Source organism: Callithrix jacchus, chromosome 19 (genome assembly GCF_049354715.1).
Source record: "Callithrix jacchus isolate 240 chromosome 19, calJac240_pri, whole genome shotgun sequence".
NCBI classification, from domain to species: domain Eukaryota; kingdom Metazoa; phylum Chordata; class Mammalia; order Primates; family Cebidae; genus Callithrix; species Callithrix jacchus.
In genome coordinates this window covers 50,907,914-50,923,720 of record NC_133520.1, presented here as the reverse complement: position 1 = coordinate 50,923,720, position 15,807 = coordinate 50,907,914, and the positions used below count along the sequence as shown (strand labels likewise).

Below are 15,807 nucleotides of genomic sequence, written 5' to 3'. Positions count from 1 at the left end.
AGTGAGCCATGATCATGCCACTGCACTCCAGCCTAGGCCACAGAGCAAGATTCTGTCTCAAAAATAAGAGTTAAACTCATAGAAGTAAAGAGTATAATGGTGGCTGTAGGGGATAAGGGGGGCAGAAAACAGGGACGAGTTAAAGAGAGCAAAGCTTCAGTTATGCAAGGTGAATACGTCCTAGAGCTCTTCTGTACAGCAGAGTGCCCGTAATTACTAATGCTGTAGCATATACTTAAATATGTGCTAAGAGGGTAAATCTTATGTTGAGTGTTCTTAACACACAAAAAAGGGCTGGGGAAACTTTGGAGGCGAGGGATATATTTGTGGTATTAATTGTGGAGTTAGTTTCATGGGTGTATACTTACCCCCAAACTCATCAAGTTGTATATATTAAATATGCACTGCCTTTTTAATGACAATCATACTTCAATAAAGACAGTTTTTTTGAAAAATGTAAATAAGTGACATCTCAGAGAACGACAGTGTAAGTGATAAAGAAATGGGGGATTAAGATGTGCTGATAGTGATTGGGGTAGTGTAGTTACTATTTTATGGAGGGTGTCTGGGAAGGTCTCTCTGACATTTGGTCAGAGACCTCAAAGGGTGAGAAAAAGAACCATGTACAAATCTTCCCCCCAGATTTAAATGTTTTACTTTAAATAAGATGGGAAGCCAATGAAAGTTTTTGAGCAAAAAATAACATGGCCTAATTTATGTTTATAAAAAGAGACAAAGGTAGAAACAAGGATAACAATAATCTTGGAAAGAAATGAGAGTGGCTTAGACAAAGTGTTGGCAAGTGCCCCACGTGGCACAAGTGTTCTCAGACACATTTTCAGAGATAGTGATCTACCTGGATAGGCATCAGAATCTCCTTAGTTTATTTTAAAATACATAAATGTCTATGTCCCATTCCAGACCTACTGAAACCACATCTCCAGATTGGAGCCCAGGAACGATCAATTTGCCACTATTATAACATTTTTCTAATCACCTAACCAGGGTCATTTCAGAACCTCCTTTGAGCTTCTAAAATTTAGCAGCCTTAATAAAGTAGGAAATTCTTTGACAGAGCAAATCAGACTAACACTCCCTTTGAGAAGAATTATAAAAGTCGAAGAAAATAAAAAATTGTTTGTGGGCATCAAGAGAGCAACCAATACAGCCAGGACTTACGGCACCAAGATCCAGAGTGAAGGGCCACCCAGGAGAGCAGCTGTACATTTGCTGGTGCTTTGTCTTCTTATAAAATTCTCCAGGTCACAGAGTGTGTCACAGAAGCCAAGCAGAAACCAGCAGCATGGCTGGGAGGACAAAAAGCTAGAAATTCAAGGCTGACAACCTAGCCACAGATTAAGATTGATTCAGGACCAGAGAGTAGAAGAACTTAACAGAGTCAAATTAAATTCCATGTGCAGTTAGCCCTCAAGGCATTGACTGATACCTAAACAGTGAATGTTTGGGATCAGACAAAGATGAACCAAATAGAATAAGCATCCACCAAACCAAAGACTTTAGTAGTTTCATGGTCCTGGAGAGAGAAACCAGGGTTCAAACCCACCAAGTGGGAGAAGTCCTGGTAGACAACCAGTACTTTTAGTTGAGACCAATGAAAGTTCTACGACCTAAGAGTAAAGAGGGAAAAATAGAAATTGACTGATATGAGCCAGTCAAGGTGATCTTCATCCCAGAAAATATTTAATCTACACTGGAAGAAAATGACATCATTCAGAGCTCTACAATTTTTTTATACATGGACTTTCATCAATAAAAAATAATAAAGCTGGCCAGGAAATAACTAGATGACCAAAAACAAAAAAATAAAAATAAAATAAAATAGAAATTATAAGCAGATCCAGAGATTTCCCTTGGTTTTGAGTTATCAGACGCAGACTGTAAAATAACTGTGATTAATATACTCAAAAGAGTACTGAAAATATGAAGAATTTCACCAGAGAAATTAAATTTATAAAGAATAGTCAAATGGATAGCCTAGTAATGAAACACATAACAGAAATTAAGAATCTCTAGGTAGGTTTAACAGAAGGTCTGATACAACAAAAGACATGATTCATGAAATGGAAATTAGGTCATTAGCAAATACTTAGATTGGAGCACAGATGGAAAAAAAGGTGGAAATTCAGAAAGAAGCATAAGATACATGTATATGGGCAAAGTGAAAAAAGGTCTTGTATATGTATAATTGGAGTCCCAGGAATAGAGGGGAGAGTGTATATTGGCCAAGAATTTTTCCAAAACTAATGGAAGACATCAAACCATGGATTCAAGCTTTATAATTCCCAAGCTCTCCTTTCACCACAAAAAGAAAAACAAACAAAAAACAACTTGCCACATCATAGCAAATCTTCTGAAAACCAAAGTAGATAAAAAATGTTAAAAAAAAAAAAGAAGCCAGAGAAAAATAATTCATTGTCATCGAAAGAGCAAAAATTAGAATTTACAACTGACTTTTCTACAGAAAAACTGGAAGCTAGAAGACAATGGAAAAATATCTTCAAAGGATGGAAAGCAAATGATTATCAACCTGGAATTCTAAGACTAATGAAAATGTCCCTTAAAAAGTGAAGACAAAAATAAAGACATTTTTATGAAAACAGGCCCACACAAGAAGTAATACTTTAAATAGACTCTTCAGACAGAAAAAAAAAATGATCTCAGAGGGAAGCACAGCAGTTGAGGAGGAAATGATGAGCTTTACAAATAGTAAATATGTGGTTGCATATAAATGAATACTGACTGTCTAAAACAGCAGTAATAACGTCGCAGAATTTCAAAAATATGTAGAATAAAAACTCATGACAATACCAGCCTAGAATATGATTAAGAAGTATTGGATGGAATTAGTGTTGTAAGGCCTTTGTATTATCCAAGAAGTGACAAAATTATCAAATAAAATATATTCTAATAAGTCAAGAGTACATGTTGTAATATCTACCCCTGGAGGGGTAATTTTTAAAATGTATTTATAACAAGCTAATATGGAAGAGATGGAATCATTTTTAAATTTGATTAACCCACAAAAAGGCAAAAAACTCAAATAAAAAAATTAAAATGTTTATGAGGCAAATAGAAAAGATAGATGATAGAATTAAACCCAAATATAGCAGTAGTTAAGTTAAATGTAAATGGACTAAAATTTCAGTTAAAAGATTAATGATAGGCTGTGGTGGTTCATACTTGTCATCCTAGAACTTTGGGAGGCTGAGGCAGGCAGATCACCTGAGGCCAGGAGTTTGAGACCAGCCTGGCCAACATGGCAAAACCCCATGTCTACTAAAAATACAAAACTTAGCAAGACCTGGTGGCACATGCATGTAATCCCAGACACTCGGGAGGCTGAAGTATGATAATTACTTGAACCTGGGAGGCAGATATTGCAGTGAGCTGAGATTATACCACTGCACTCCAACCTGGGTGATAGACAGACTGCTTAAAAAAAAAATTGTAGTATAAATGGGTGCAACTATTTTAAAAAACCATTTGACACTATTTCTAAAGCTGAACATGAACATAATCTCTAATCTTGTATTTTCACTATTTGGTATATACCCAGACTAAACACATATATTCATAAATGTTTATAGTAGCATTATTTATATTCTAAGCCCCTCGATGTCCATCAACTGTAGAATGGGTAACTAGTGTTATTAGATGCTACAAAGCAAGTGAAATGCTGCTACCTACAACAACATGGATGACTCTCACACATAATACTGAGCAAAAAGAGGCACAAAAGAGTAAAAAAATGTATAATTCCATCTTGACAAAATAAAAAATAGCCAGGCATAGTGGCTCACGCCTGAGGTCAGGAATTGGAGACCAGCCTGGCCAACATGATGAAACTTCATCTCTACTAAAAATACAAAAATTTCCCAGGTATGGTGCCAGGTAACTGTAGTCCCAGCTACTTGGGAGGCTGCGGTGGGAGAATTGCTTGAACTCGGGAAGCAGAGGCTGCAGTGGGCCAAGATCACACCATTGCCCTCCAGCATGGGCGACAAGAGCAAAACTCTGTCTCAATAAATAAATAAATAAAGTAAAAAGTAAACTATAGAGATAGAATTCAAAGTAATGATTATATTTGAGGATAGGTACTGACTTGCAGAAGGCACAAAGGAAAGTTTCGGAGAGCTGGTATATTTCATATCTTGATAGAGATGGAGTTACATGTATGATTTCACTTTATAAAAATTAAACTGTGCACCTTAATCTGTATACTTAAATGTATGTTATTCTTTACTTCAATTTTTAAAATTATTTTCTAAAAAGGAAAGAAAATTAAAAACTCCACTTGCAATAGCATTAAAAATAATAAAATACTTAGCAATAAACTTTACTAAGGAGGTGAAAGACTGACATATTGAAAACAACAAAATATTGCTGAAAGAAATTCTAAACAACATGGACAAATGGAAAGACACCCAGTGTTCATGGATTGGAAGACTTAATATTGTCAAAATGTCAATATTACCCAAAGCAATCTACAGATTGAATGAAATCCCTATCAAAGTCCTAACAGCATTTTTTGCAGAAATAGAAAAATTCATCCTAAAATTCATATGGAATCTCAAGAGACTCCAAATAGCCAAAACAATCTTAAAAAGAAGAACAAAGTTGGGGAACTCACACTCCAAAATGTGTAGCAAATTCACAGTAATGAAAACAATGTAGTACTGGCATGTAGATGGACATGCAGACCAATGGGCCGGAATAGCCCAGAAATAAACCCTGGTATCTATGACCAAATGGTTTTCAAAATCAGTGTCAAGACCCTTCAATGGGAAAAGGTCAATGTTTTTCAAGAAATTACGTTGGAAAAACTGAATATCCACCTTCAAAAGAATGAAGTTGGATCTCTACCTTCAACCTATGGAAAGAGAAAAATATTTGCAAATCATATATCTGTGGGGAGTTAATATCCAGAATATATAAAGAACTTCTACAACTCAACAACAACAATGAAAACAAATTTAAAACAGGCAAAGGACTTGAGTAAATATTCTCCCAAGATGATACGCAATGGCCACCAAGCACATGAAAAAGTGCTCATTGATTAGGGAAATCTGAATCAAAACCACAATGAGATATCCACACCTGTTATGATGGCTACCCCCAAAAATAAAAATAAAAACCAAATAACAAGTGTTGGTGAGGATGTGGAGAAATTAGAATGCGTTTGTATTGTTTGTGGAATGTAAAATAGTGCAGCTGCTATGCAAAACATAATAGCACCTCCTCAAAAAATCCAAAGTAGAATTATCATATGATTCAGCAATTTCTACTTTTGGGTATATACACAACAGAATTGAAAACAGCATCCGAAAGTGGTGTTTGTACACTCATGTTCACAGCAGCATTATTCACAATAGCTAAGAGGTGGAAGCAGCCCACGTGTCCACGAGCAGATGAATGGATAAACAAAACATGGCATATACATAAAATGAAATATTATTCAGCCGTAAGAAGGAAGGAAATTCTGACACTGACACATGCTATAATTTGAATGAAGCTTGAAGACATTATGCTACGTGAAATAAGCCAGTCACAAAAGGATAAATAGTGCCTAATTCCCCTTATATGAGGTGACTAGAGTAGTCAAATTAATAGAGACAGAAAGTAGAATGGTGGCTGCTAGGGATTAGGGAAGGGGAGAAATGGGGAGTCATTAAATGATTACAGAGTTTCAGTTTTGCAAATGAAAAAGTTTTAGGATTAGCTGCAGACCAGTGTGAATGTACTTAACACTACTGACCTATACACTTAGAAATTGTTAAGACTGGGCTGGGTGCAGTGATTCACACCTATAATTCGAGCACTTTGAAAGGCCAAGGTGGGCAGATCACCTGAGGTCAGGAGTTCAAGACCAGCCTGGCCAACATGACAAAACCCCATCTCTACTAAAAAAATAAAAATTAGCTGGGGATGGTTGCAGATGCCTGTAGTCCCAGCTACTCAGGAGACTGAGGACAAGAATCACTTGAACCTAGGAGGCGGAGGTTGCAGTGAGTTGAGATCATGCCACTGCAATCCAGCCTGGGTGACAGAGTGAGACTCCATCTCAAAAAAAAAAAAAAAGAAATTGTTAAGATTGTAAATGTTATGTTATACATATTTTACCACAATTAAAAATTTAAAAGAAGTTTTTAAAAGAGAGAAAGAAAACAGAAAGAGAGAGAAAAGAGCATGACCCTTTGGATTCAAATTTGTGCATGAAAATCATCTGGAAACTTTTTTTAATGCAGTGAAGTTTATATTTTAATGCAAATTTACAGTAACAAAATATAACTATGACATGTTTTATGTATGCATAAAATTTCAAATAATGTGACTCCTCTGAGATTTTAGAAGTTAAACAAGAATCACAATACCAATTCTGGAAGGCTGAGTGAATGTAATTGCCAGGTAATGGTGTTAACATTAACTGGCTGACAAAGAAACACAGTGCTACGGGGGAAAACTAGTCAAGAATTTGTAAATTTTGAATTATGGCATGCTGTCAAGAATGCATTCTGCATATAAACTGCACAATTCTCTGCAAAATGCTTGGCCCCTCACTGGACAGTATGATTAAGTATGTCTAGGGTCAAATCCAAGCAATTGTATTTTTAAAAGCTCTCTGGGATTTTTAAGACAAATGGTCCCATGCATCATTGTTTGAAAAACTTCTGGTCCTCCATAAAGGAATAAGTGCACGCCTTCCATAAAAAAATTCTTTGTGAACATGTATTATATGCTAGGCCACAAGGATATAATATGAAGCAAAAGTATAACAACCACACAGAGTGTATGTTCTAGTGAAGAAGACAGACAATTAAATAAGTTGCTATTACAATAAAGTGCAGTTACGATAAGGGTCCTGTACATTATGATGAGGAAGACAGGGCATTATGGGACCATGTGTTAGGAACACTTCACTGAAGGGGATATATGAGCTGATACGTAATTGATGGAAATTAACCAACCAAAGAGGTTGGCCATTATCCTAAAGGAGGGCCAGGGAAGAGGAGGATCTCTCTCAGTGTAGTGTGGAAAATGGAACAAATTGGATTGAAGAAGGGACAGCAGTGAAGGAGAAGCTTAACTAGACTCCAGGGGCAGCAGTTTAAGTGAGAGAGAATAAGGGCATAGGCCAGGGTACTGGCCATGAGACTAAAATATTTAGTAGAAATAATCTGTAGGGGATGGTGCTAAATTAGATGTGAAGAGGAAAGAAGAGAAGCTAAGAATGATTCCTAAGTATCTGGCCCAGGTAGAAACATCTCGGGATTGAGGTAGCAGAGGAAAGATACTGAGTTTATTTAGGAAGGCTGAATTTTGAGGCATCTGGGAATGCTTCAAACAAGGGTGGTGTCAGATTTTTTAAAGTGTCTTGATTAAAGAGTCGTCAGCTTGGCTTTAAAACCATGACAATGGATGACATTGCTCAGTGACTATTTGTAGGTTGAAAAGAAGAGAACCTTAAGAAAATACCAAAGAACAGACAAAATTGGGTGTGTTCAGGGTAGAATTGCAATTTACCCATCTGACAAAGGTCTAATATCCAGAATTTACAAGGAATTTAAACATATGTACAAGAAAAAGACAACCCCATCAAAAGAGTGGGAAAGGATATAAACAGACAGTTATCGAAAGAAGACGTTTACACAGCCAACAAACATATGAAAAAAAAGCTCAACATCACTGATCATTAGAGAAATGCAAATCAAAACCACAATGAGAAACCATCTCACGCCAGTTAGTATGGCGATTATTAAGAAGTCAGGGAGCAATAGATGCTGGAGAGGCCATGGAGAAATAGGAATGCTTTTACACTATTGATGGGAATGTAAATTAGTTCAGCTGTTGTGGAAGACAGTGTGGTGATGCCTCAAGGATCTAGAACCAGAAATACCATTTGACCCAGCAATCCCATTACTGAGTATATACACAAATGAATATAAAGCATTCTACTAAAAAGACAAATGCACACGTATGTTTACTACTATTTACAATAGCAAAGACATGGAACCAACCCAAATGCCCATTAATGATAAACTAGATAAAGAAAATGTGGTACATATACACATGGAATACTATGCAGCCATAAAAAGGAATGAGATCAGGTCCTTTGCAGGAACATGGAAGCCATCATCAGCAAACTAACACAGGAATAGAAAACCAGATACCACATGTTCTCACTCATAAGTGGGAGTTGAACACTGAAAACACATGGACACAGAGAGGGGAACAACACAGACCAGGGCCTGTTGGGGGGTGAGGGATGAGGGGAGGGAACTTAGAGGACAGGTCAATAGGTGCAGCAAACCACCATGGCACACGCATACCACGTAACACACCAGTATGTTCCGTATGTGTATTCCGGGGTTTTGTTTTTAGAAGAAATAAAGAAAAAGAAAGAAAATACTAAAGAAGGCCTACAGAGAAAATCTAGAAGGGTATAGAGAGGTCAGAGGAAACTTTAGGGAGTGCGCTGAGTTGGAAGCCACGAGGGTGCTTCAGGGAGGAACAATCAAGTATCAGAGGCTTCCAAGAGTGAGATGAACACCCATGGCTGGAATTGGCGATGCAAAGGTCATTCACGGTTGGTCCAGGGGTTTAAGTGAGTGTGGGGAGCAGGCGTGGACTAGAGCAGCTGGACACTGAGCAAGGCAAGGTCATGGAGAACGTGAGCATAGATGGCTACTCTGAACAGCCTGGCTATGAAAAAGGGGAAGAGAGGAAAGGGCTGGGTGAGAGGCTTGCTTCTATACAGGGGTATGTTAATGTTGGAAAGGCTTAGACATATTTAAATGGTGATTAAAGGGGTACAAAAAAAAGAGAGGATGAGGCAGGGCATGGTGGCTCTCACCTGCATTCCCAGCACTTTGGGAGGCTGATGTGGGCGGATCACTTGAGGTATGGAGCTTGAGACCAGCCTGGCCAACGTGGTGAAACCCCGCCTTTACTAAAAATACAAAAATTAGCTGGGCACAGTGGTGCATGCCTGTAATCCCAGCTACTCAAGAGGCTGAAGCAGGAGAATCGCTTGAACCTGGGAGGCGAAGGTTGCAGTGAGTCAGGGTCGTGCCACTGCACTCCAGCCTAGATGACAGTGCGAGACTCTGTCTCAAAAAAATTTTTTTTAAAGTGAAAAAAGAGAGGATGACAGGATGATGAGAGTGTGCACTAAGGAACAAGCCCAGGCTGCAGGTTTGGCTCTGCTGCTGGCATCTGTTCAAACTCGCGCGGCTCTTTTGGCCTGTCTGAGCTATGGCATCCTTCACTGTTAATTGCAGGGCTTCTGTCTCTCTCTGTGGTTTTCAAACTGCACCCCTCAAAGCTGTCTGAGTGCCCATGTTTCCGCTTCAACCACAGAAAATTTACCTCTCTCTTAGGAGTTTTTAATCAACTTAATTTTAGCAATTTAATGCATGCACATACTTTGGAAAAGCAAAATCGTAGTAAAAGAATTACGGTAAAAAGGAGCAACTCCTTCCAGCTCCACATCTGCCTACTCTCAGCCACCCTCAGTTCTTGTGGGTGCTTTTCCCTGGTATTTATCCCAATTTTGCTAAATTAATTCTTATCTCAGTGTATCTTAAATATAGACATCCTCTGATTTCTACCTCACCCCACCCTTGCTTCCCTACCCTCAACATAATGGTATCCCAATTTTTGGTTAATAGTGTTTGCATTATCATAAGCACACATACGCTGTTCACTGGCGCCACCTCCTTTTGTGAAAAACCCGTCATTGCTCCTGCCAACAATGTTTCCCTCTTTTGTCTCATTCATCTTGATTTCCATGTACCGCTTGCTATTTTTTTCCCCTAAACACTCTGCCACCTCAAAAGCCTATCACTGTTTTCCCTGTTCTTGCTTAATCACAACACTTCCTTAGAGAATTTCCTCCAGGAGCCTTCCGCGGTCCCGGGTCTGCAGCAGAGCACACTGCTGGTGCTGGGACCCACTTTCTCTCTTGCCCGTGTGGAGCTGGCCTGCTTCCAGCTGCACGTCTTTCTCCTCCTTGGTCTACACCCTCGCGTTGGTGCAGACCGTCCTCCAGTGGCTGGGGAGACACTGCTGTTGAGGATTGCATGACTGAAAATGTCTTCAGTCTACCTCCACCTTTGATTGATAATTGACTGGTGATAGAATTCTGGCTGGAAAAAAATTTCGTTCAGAAATGTTCATGCATTGTGCCATGATAGTTGTGGTGGTGTCTGGTGCAATTACAACTTCCAATCCCTTGACCTTGCTTGTTTTATTTCTCTTGGGTGATTTTAGGTCTTCTCTTTATACAAATAGGTGCCTTGTGTGGTTCTTTCTTTATTCATGTTGGCACTTGGTGGCCCCTTCCATTATGAAGGTCCATGTCTTTCTGTTCTGAGACACTGTCTTGAGTGATTTATTCTGTAATTTCCTCCAGTTCATTTTTTTCTGTTTGCTCTTTCTGGAGTTTCTTTTAGTTTGATATTGGACTTTCTGGTTTAATCTTCTAATTTTATCCTTCCTTTCTTTATTCCTCTCTCACTCTCATTTTATGGGAGATTATTTTGACTTTATAGTTCAACTTTTTATTAATTTTTTTAATGTGATGGAGTCTTGCTCTGTCGCCCAGACTGGAGTGCAGTGGCACAATCTTGGCTCACTGCAACCTCCTCCTCCAAGATTCAAGTGATTTTCGTGCCTCAGCCTCCAGGTAGCTAAGACTACAGGTGCGCACCACCACACCTGGCTAATTTTTGTATTCTTTTTAGTAGAGGCAGGGTTTCACCATGTTGGCCAGGCTGGTCTCAAACTCCTGACCTCAACTGATCCACCCGCCTTGGCCTCCCAAAATGTCTATTAATTTTAAAATTTTAATTATATCATAATTTAATTTCCAAGATTATTTCCTTTTTAATAGCCATTTGTTCTTGTTTCATAGATACACTGTCTTCTCTCTACAAGGATGTGATCTCTCCCGCACCCCACACACACACTTATATAAATCCCACCTATCCTTTAGTCCTTCAAGATTCTGCTCAAAGTCCACATTTTATGAGGACTTATCCAGTCAGCCTGACTCTTAACTAGACAGTAATTCCATAGCTCCATTATATTCCACACCGTTGTCTCATATGTGAATATGTTAGGCTTGCACTGCCTTCTATTGAAGGAAAAGTGTTACCTCCCCAATGTACCATAATTTTGTCATGAGCAGAGACTGCTCTTGAATACTAAATGTAGGATATCAATATTTAAAATGTAATAGAAGAGTTAGAAGCTAAAGTCAAGATAATCTCCCATAAAATGATAGAGAAAGCGAGAAGGGAAAAAGAAAATTAGAATATCAAACCAAAGGGTCCAATATCAAACTAAAAGAAGCATCGGAAAAACTGAAAGAAAAAAAAAAAAAGACTAGATAGAAAAACTGAAGTGGGGGAAATTACAAAAGAAATAATTCATCTTAGTTTAAAAGTTTTTCAAACTAAAAAAACAGTTAAGCTAAACCTTCATATGTGGCTCCATCAGTAGGAACAGAAGGGTTCGAGTGTGCTGGAAGTAACGTGCCACCCCCTCCCGTCTTCAGCCTGCCAGCGGCCTCAGTGAACAGAAGGAACGTCCAGTCAGCTATGTGGAAGTCAGGCAAGAGAGTGTTGACTGTGCTCCATTTGTTTACCAAGAAGAGGGAGGTCTCTGGCAGAAATGGATTCGTGTTCATCATCTGTCTTGGGTTCCCTTGTAATCAAGGGTGTACATGGGCCAGCCAGATCCTGAGATATTGTACTGTATTTTTTGTTTTCGTTTTGTTTGGTTTTTTGATATGGAGTTTCACTCTTTTTGCCCAGGCTGGAATGCAGTGGCGCAATCTCGGCTCACTGCAACCTCCACCTTCTGGGTTCAAGGGATTCTCCTGCCTCAGCCTCCCAAGTAGCTGGGATTACAAACACTTGCCACCATGCCTGGCTAATTTTTGTATTTTTAGTAGATACGGGGTTTCACCATGTTGGCCGGGCTGGTCTCAAACTCCTGACCTCATGTAATCCATCCGCTTTGGCCTCTCAAAGTGCTGGAATTACAGGTCTGAATCACCGTGCCTGGCCAATATTGTGTGGTTTTAAGATCAAAGACTGTGCCCAAATCTCTTAGCACTGAAGATTAGTGCATCGTCTTTGGTCTCAAAATATCATGAGGCTCACCAGCCCTGAGGGCCAATTGTCTTGGTCTAATTAGAACCAAGATCCACCAACCTAAGTTGTGATCTCCTGGCCATGAGGCCTTAAAGGGCCAACAGGACTCTGCTGAGGCCTAGAAGTCTCACCTCTTTCATCTCCAGTATGGGATCCCCACTCCCTCCCCACTTCCAGCAACTTGTGCCACCAACTTGGCTTGATACCAAGCCATGTATGCGCCCTACAACCCTTCTCCATCCCACCTACAATCGTCAGGCTTGGAGGAATCAAGTATGGACTTTCAGAGAGGAAGCAGGTTGTCCAGTTAGCCTCGGATGTCCTTTCCAGAACATGAGCCAGGTGGAACTTAGAAATTCTACTTGCACGATGTTTTTCTCTTAGAAAGGGAAACCTCTAAGTATAGTGAAGATAAGTTGGCACTAGTGGCGGGAAAGAATATTTGTATGTATTTTATTTTGGTCACCTTCAATGGACCAGCATCCCTTTGTAGCCACCATCATCACAAACATAAAGGAAGCCATCATTCATGGTCACTGTCCCTGCGGGAACTGAGACTGTTCTGCAAACAGGAGCTTGGGAAACCCCATAGCAAACATAGCTAGAATACAATATGAAAATTACATGGCAGACAGAAACATCAGCCTCTCATTTAGATGAGGGTTGCAGCTATATAAAGCTAAAATGGAATCAATTCAGCTGAATCAGTTTCGTGATAAATATAGTGACGTGAATGCTTTACCTGGTCCCGGTTTGTTCAGAAGCAACGTAGGACTCTGTGTGCAGAGAAGGTGGCCAAACTGCACCAGCGTCTACAGAATGGTAAGTGTGTTTCTCCTCTCTCAGTGTCCCGGGCTCTCATGCCTTTCTCTAAGGAGTTTTTTTATTCCTTCTATGGACATCCCGTAGTTGAGTCATGAACAAAGGTAGATTTCCTTCTAGATTGATAGGAAAAAATAGTAAAATTAAATTTACAATCTCAAATCCTACCCAGGCCCCCTGGACTCCTGTTTTTAGTTTTCCTCCTTTATCTCTGCGTTTTCACACGAAGCGGCACAGACCAGAGCTGTCCCCTCAACCTAGCACATCGGTTTATTCCAGAGTTGCCTTTTCTTTTGGTCTCGTGGCAGTTCATTTGGGACTGAGTCTATTTCTAGATCGCTAGCAGGCTGACTCCCTTCCTGGCTGGCAGGCCATCCCCAGCTGTGGCAGTGCTGTGCCGTGTCCATGAGCCTGGACAGGGAATTCCATGGAGCAGTGCATCCGCACTCATCCAACTCCCTGCCTGGCTCATCAGGCCCAGCCCAGCAATGATCTTCACTCCCCGACCGTCAAGGAAACAGGCAGCTGTAGACAAGCCCTCTCAGTGGACTCTCCACACCTGAGCCCCCACGGCCTCCTCTACTTCCTTCTTCTGCATGTGGAAGACTGGCTTTATTTTTTTAAGCATTTCTTGAAATATCTGTGATCCTTCCCCCAGACTCTAGAATGGCATCAGAAGACTTTCTTCTACAGATGTTTCCTCATCTCCTTCAAGCTTTGGATCTGCTTAATCTTTCTGTGCTAGTCTCTTGGAGAAGTAGGACTTCCACATGGTGGAATAAGTGCCCAAAAAATGACCTCAGGGAGAAAATAGGTCGAGAGTTAGCACTATTCATTTTATAGCCAAAATGTATGAGATATGCCCAAGAAGTGGCTGCCCCTGCCTGATCACAAAGATAATTCCAGTTCAGGGTAATATTTTTAAAAATGTGTTTCCATGTGTTCTCTTAGAGCAAGCTTGTCCAACCCCTGTGCCCCAGGCTGCATGTGGCCTGGGATGGCTTTGAATGAGGCCCAACACAAATTTGTAAACTTTCTTAAAACATGATGAGATTTTTTTGTGTGATTTCTTTTTTTAGCTCATCAGCTATCGTTGGTATTAGTGTAGTTTATGTGTGGCCCAAGACAATTCTTCTTCTAACATGGCCCCAAAAAGCCAAAAGATTAGACACTCCCGTATCCAACCTCTTCCATTACCACCCATCCCCCACAATCTCCCAAAAATAGGTGTAGCGACCCCCTTCTCTTACTCAGCAAGTGACAAAAGTCCCTCAGTCCATCACCATACATACATAGGCCTTTGGGTCAGATAACACCAACATTACCTTCTGTCTAGAACCATAAATTCCAAACTTAACATGAACAGAAGGAAGAATCTGTGACCTCAGATCACTGTGTAACATTTGTCTCACTGGACTAAAGCAATAGGTTGAAGAGCTTTAATAGAAAGATGTTTATTAAAAATAACAAATTTTAAAGCCCTGCCCCTTCCTATATTTGCGTTAAAAAAAAAAAAAAAACTTGGTAGAGGATATAAACGGTCTGTCTGAACCCAGGTAAATAATAACAATGCCTCTCTTTCCTTGTTTTAGGGAATGCTGTCGGTTTTTTGGAGACAATGGCTTGACTTTGAAGGTGTTTTTTACCAAGGCAGCACCCTTTGGTGTTCTTTGGACACTCACAAACTACCTGTACTTACATGCAATAAAGAAAATAAACACTACGGATGTCTCCGTGTTGTTCTGCTGCAACAAAGCTTTTGTGTTCTTGCTCTCATGGATCGTTCTCAGGGACAGATTCATGGGAGTGAGGGTAAGTTCTTTATTATCTGTCTTCCTCCCTCACTCGGTCATGTCAGCCAAAACCTGCCCATCGGCTTGCTTAGCTCCATGTGCTGGACCATGAGCATAAGCTGCTGACCACTTTCCTTCTGATTTGCAGCAGAAAAGGAGCCCAGCAGAGGGCCCGGTTCTTGGTGTGCCTTGCCAACCTTCTTGCTTGCAAACCATACTAGACAAGCATTCATTAAAGCACCTTTCATTTCAAGCATTTCAACAAGCATTCCCTAAAGTGTGTGCCAGTCGGGGACCCAGCCTGGGAATGGCAATGTGCTCCGCTCTCTGCGTGCTCACCACCCCGTCTCTCGTGGGCGGCTTTCCCGGCTGCAGTGCATGGCATGACCGTGCTCTGCAGCCCAGAGCTCTCTGCTAACACTGCCACTCTCGGGTGAGGATGTGCGTGAAGCCTGAAGCTCCTTCGGCATCCATGCATGCATGCAGTCTTGGCCCTTTGCCTGGGCCGTGTGTACACAGCCAGAGTGAGCCAGACACACTCATGCTAAGCCCCATCTGTGAAGGGCCAGCTTCACTTCCTTCCAACCAATGACAAAGGGGGAGTGAAATTATATCCCTTGAATTACCTCTCATTTTACAATGGAGGACTCACTCATCACATTAAATGCTAGTCAAAGTGAGCTCGTTGGGTTTCATAACACCTGTATGAAATAGGACACATGCAGTATCAAATATCAGCTGAATATGGAGAGATTCCCCCCAATGAAAGAAACAGGTGACGTTTAGCATAGGGCAGAACCCTAGTGATTTCTGACAGGCTCCCTCTGGTGGCCAGGAGCTGCTACTGCCCCTTGCCACAAAACAGTGCCAGAGCATTTGGCCAGGCCCCGGGTTCTCTTGTAGTTAAAGTGTACGGCTTTCCCCTTCAGCCACAAAGCTAACAGCCGGTTTGATGGGCAGTCCCATGAAAGCAAACCCTGCTGGCTGCCGGGCCCTCTACTTCCGTCCTTCCC

At 40.6% G+C, this 15,807-nt stretch overlaps 1 protein-coding gene across 2 annotated transcripts in view; it reads left to right on the top strand.

Annotated features, from left to right (window-relative positions):
• Positions 1–15,807, top strand: part of SLC35F3 (solute carrier family 35 member F3) — a 372,006-nt gene that overhangs the window by 341,033 nt on the left and 15,166 nt on the right. For both annotated transcript variants that reach the window (XM_035281314.3, XM_035281315.3), the window contains one exon: positions 14,594–14,813. In XM_035281314.3, coding sequence (XP_035137205.1) covers positions 14,594–14,813 — 220 coding nt within the window. The remainder of the gene's footprint in view (positions 1–14,593; positions 14,814–15,807) is intronic.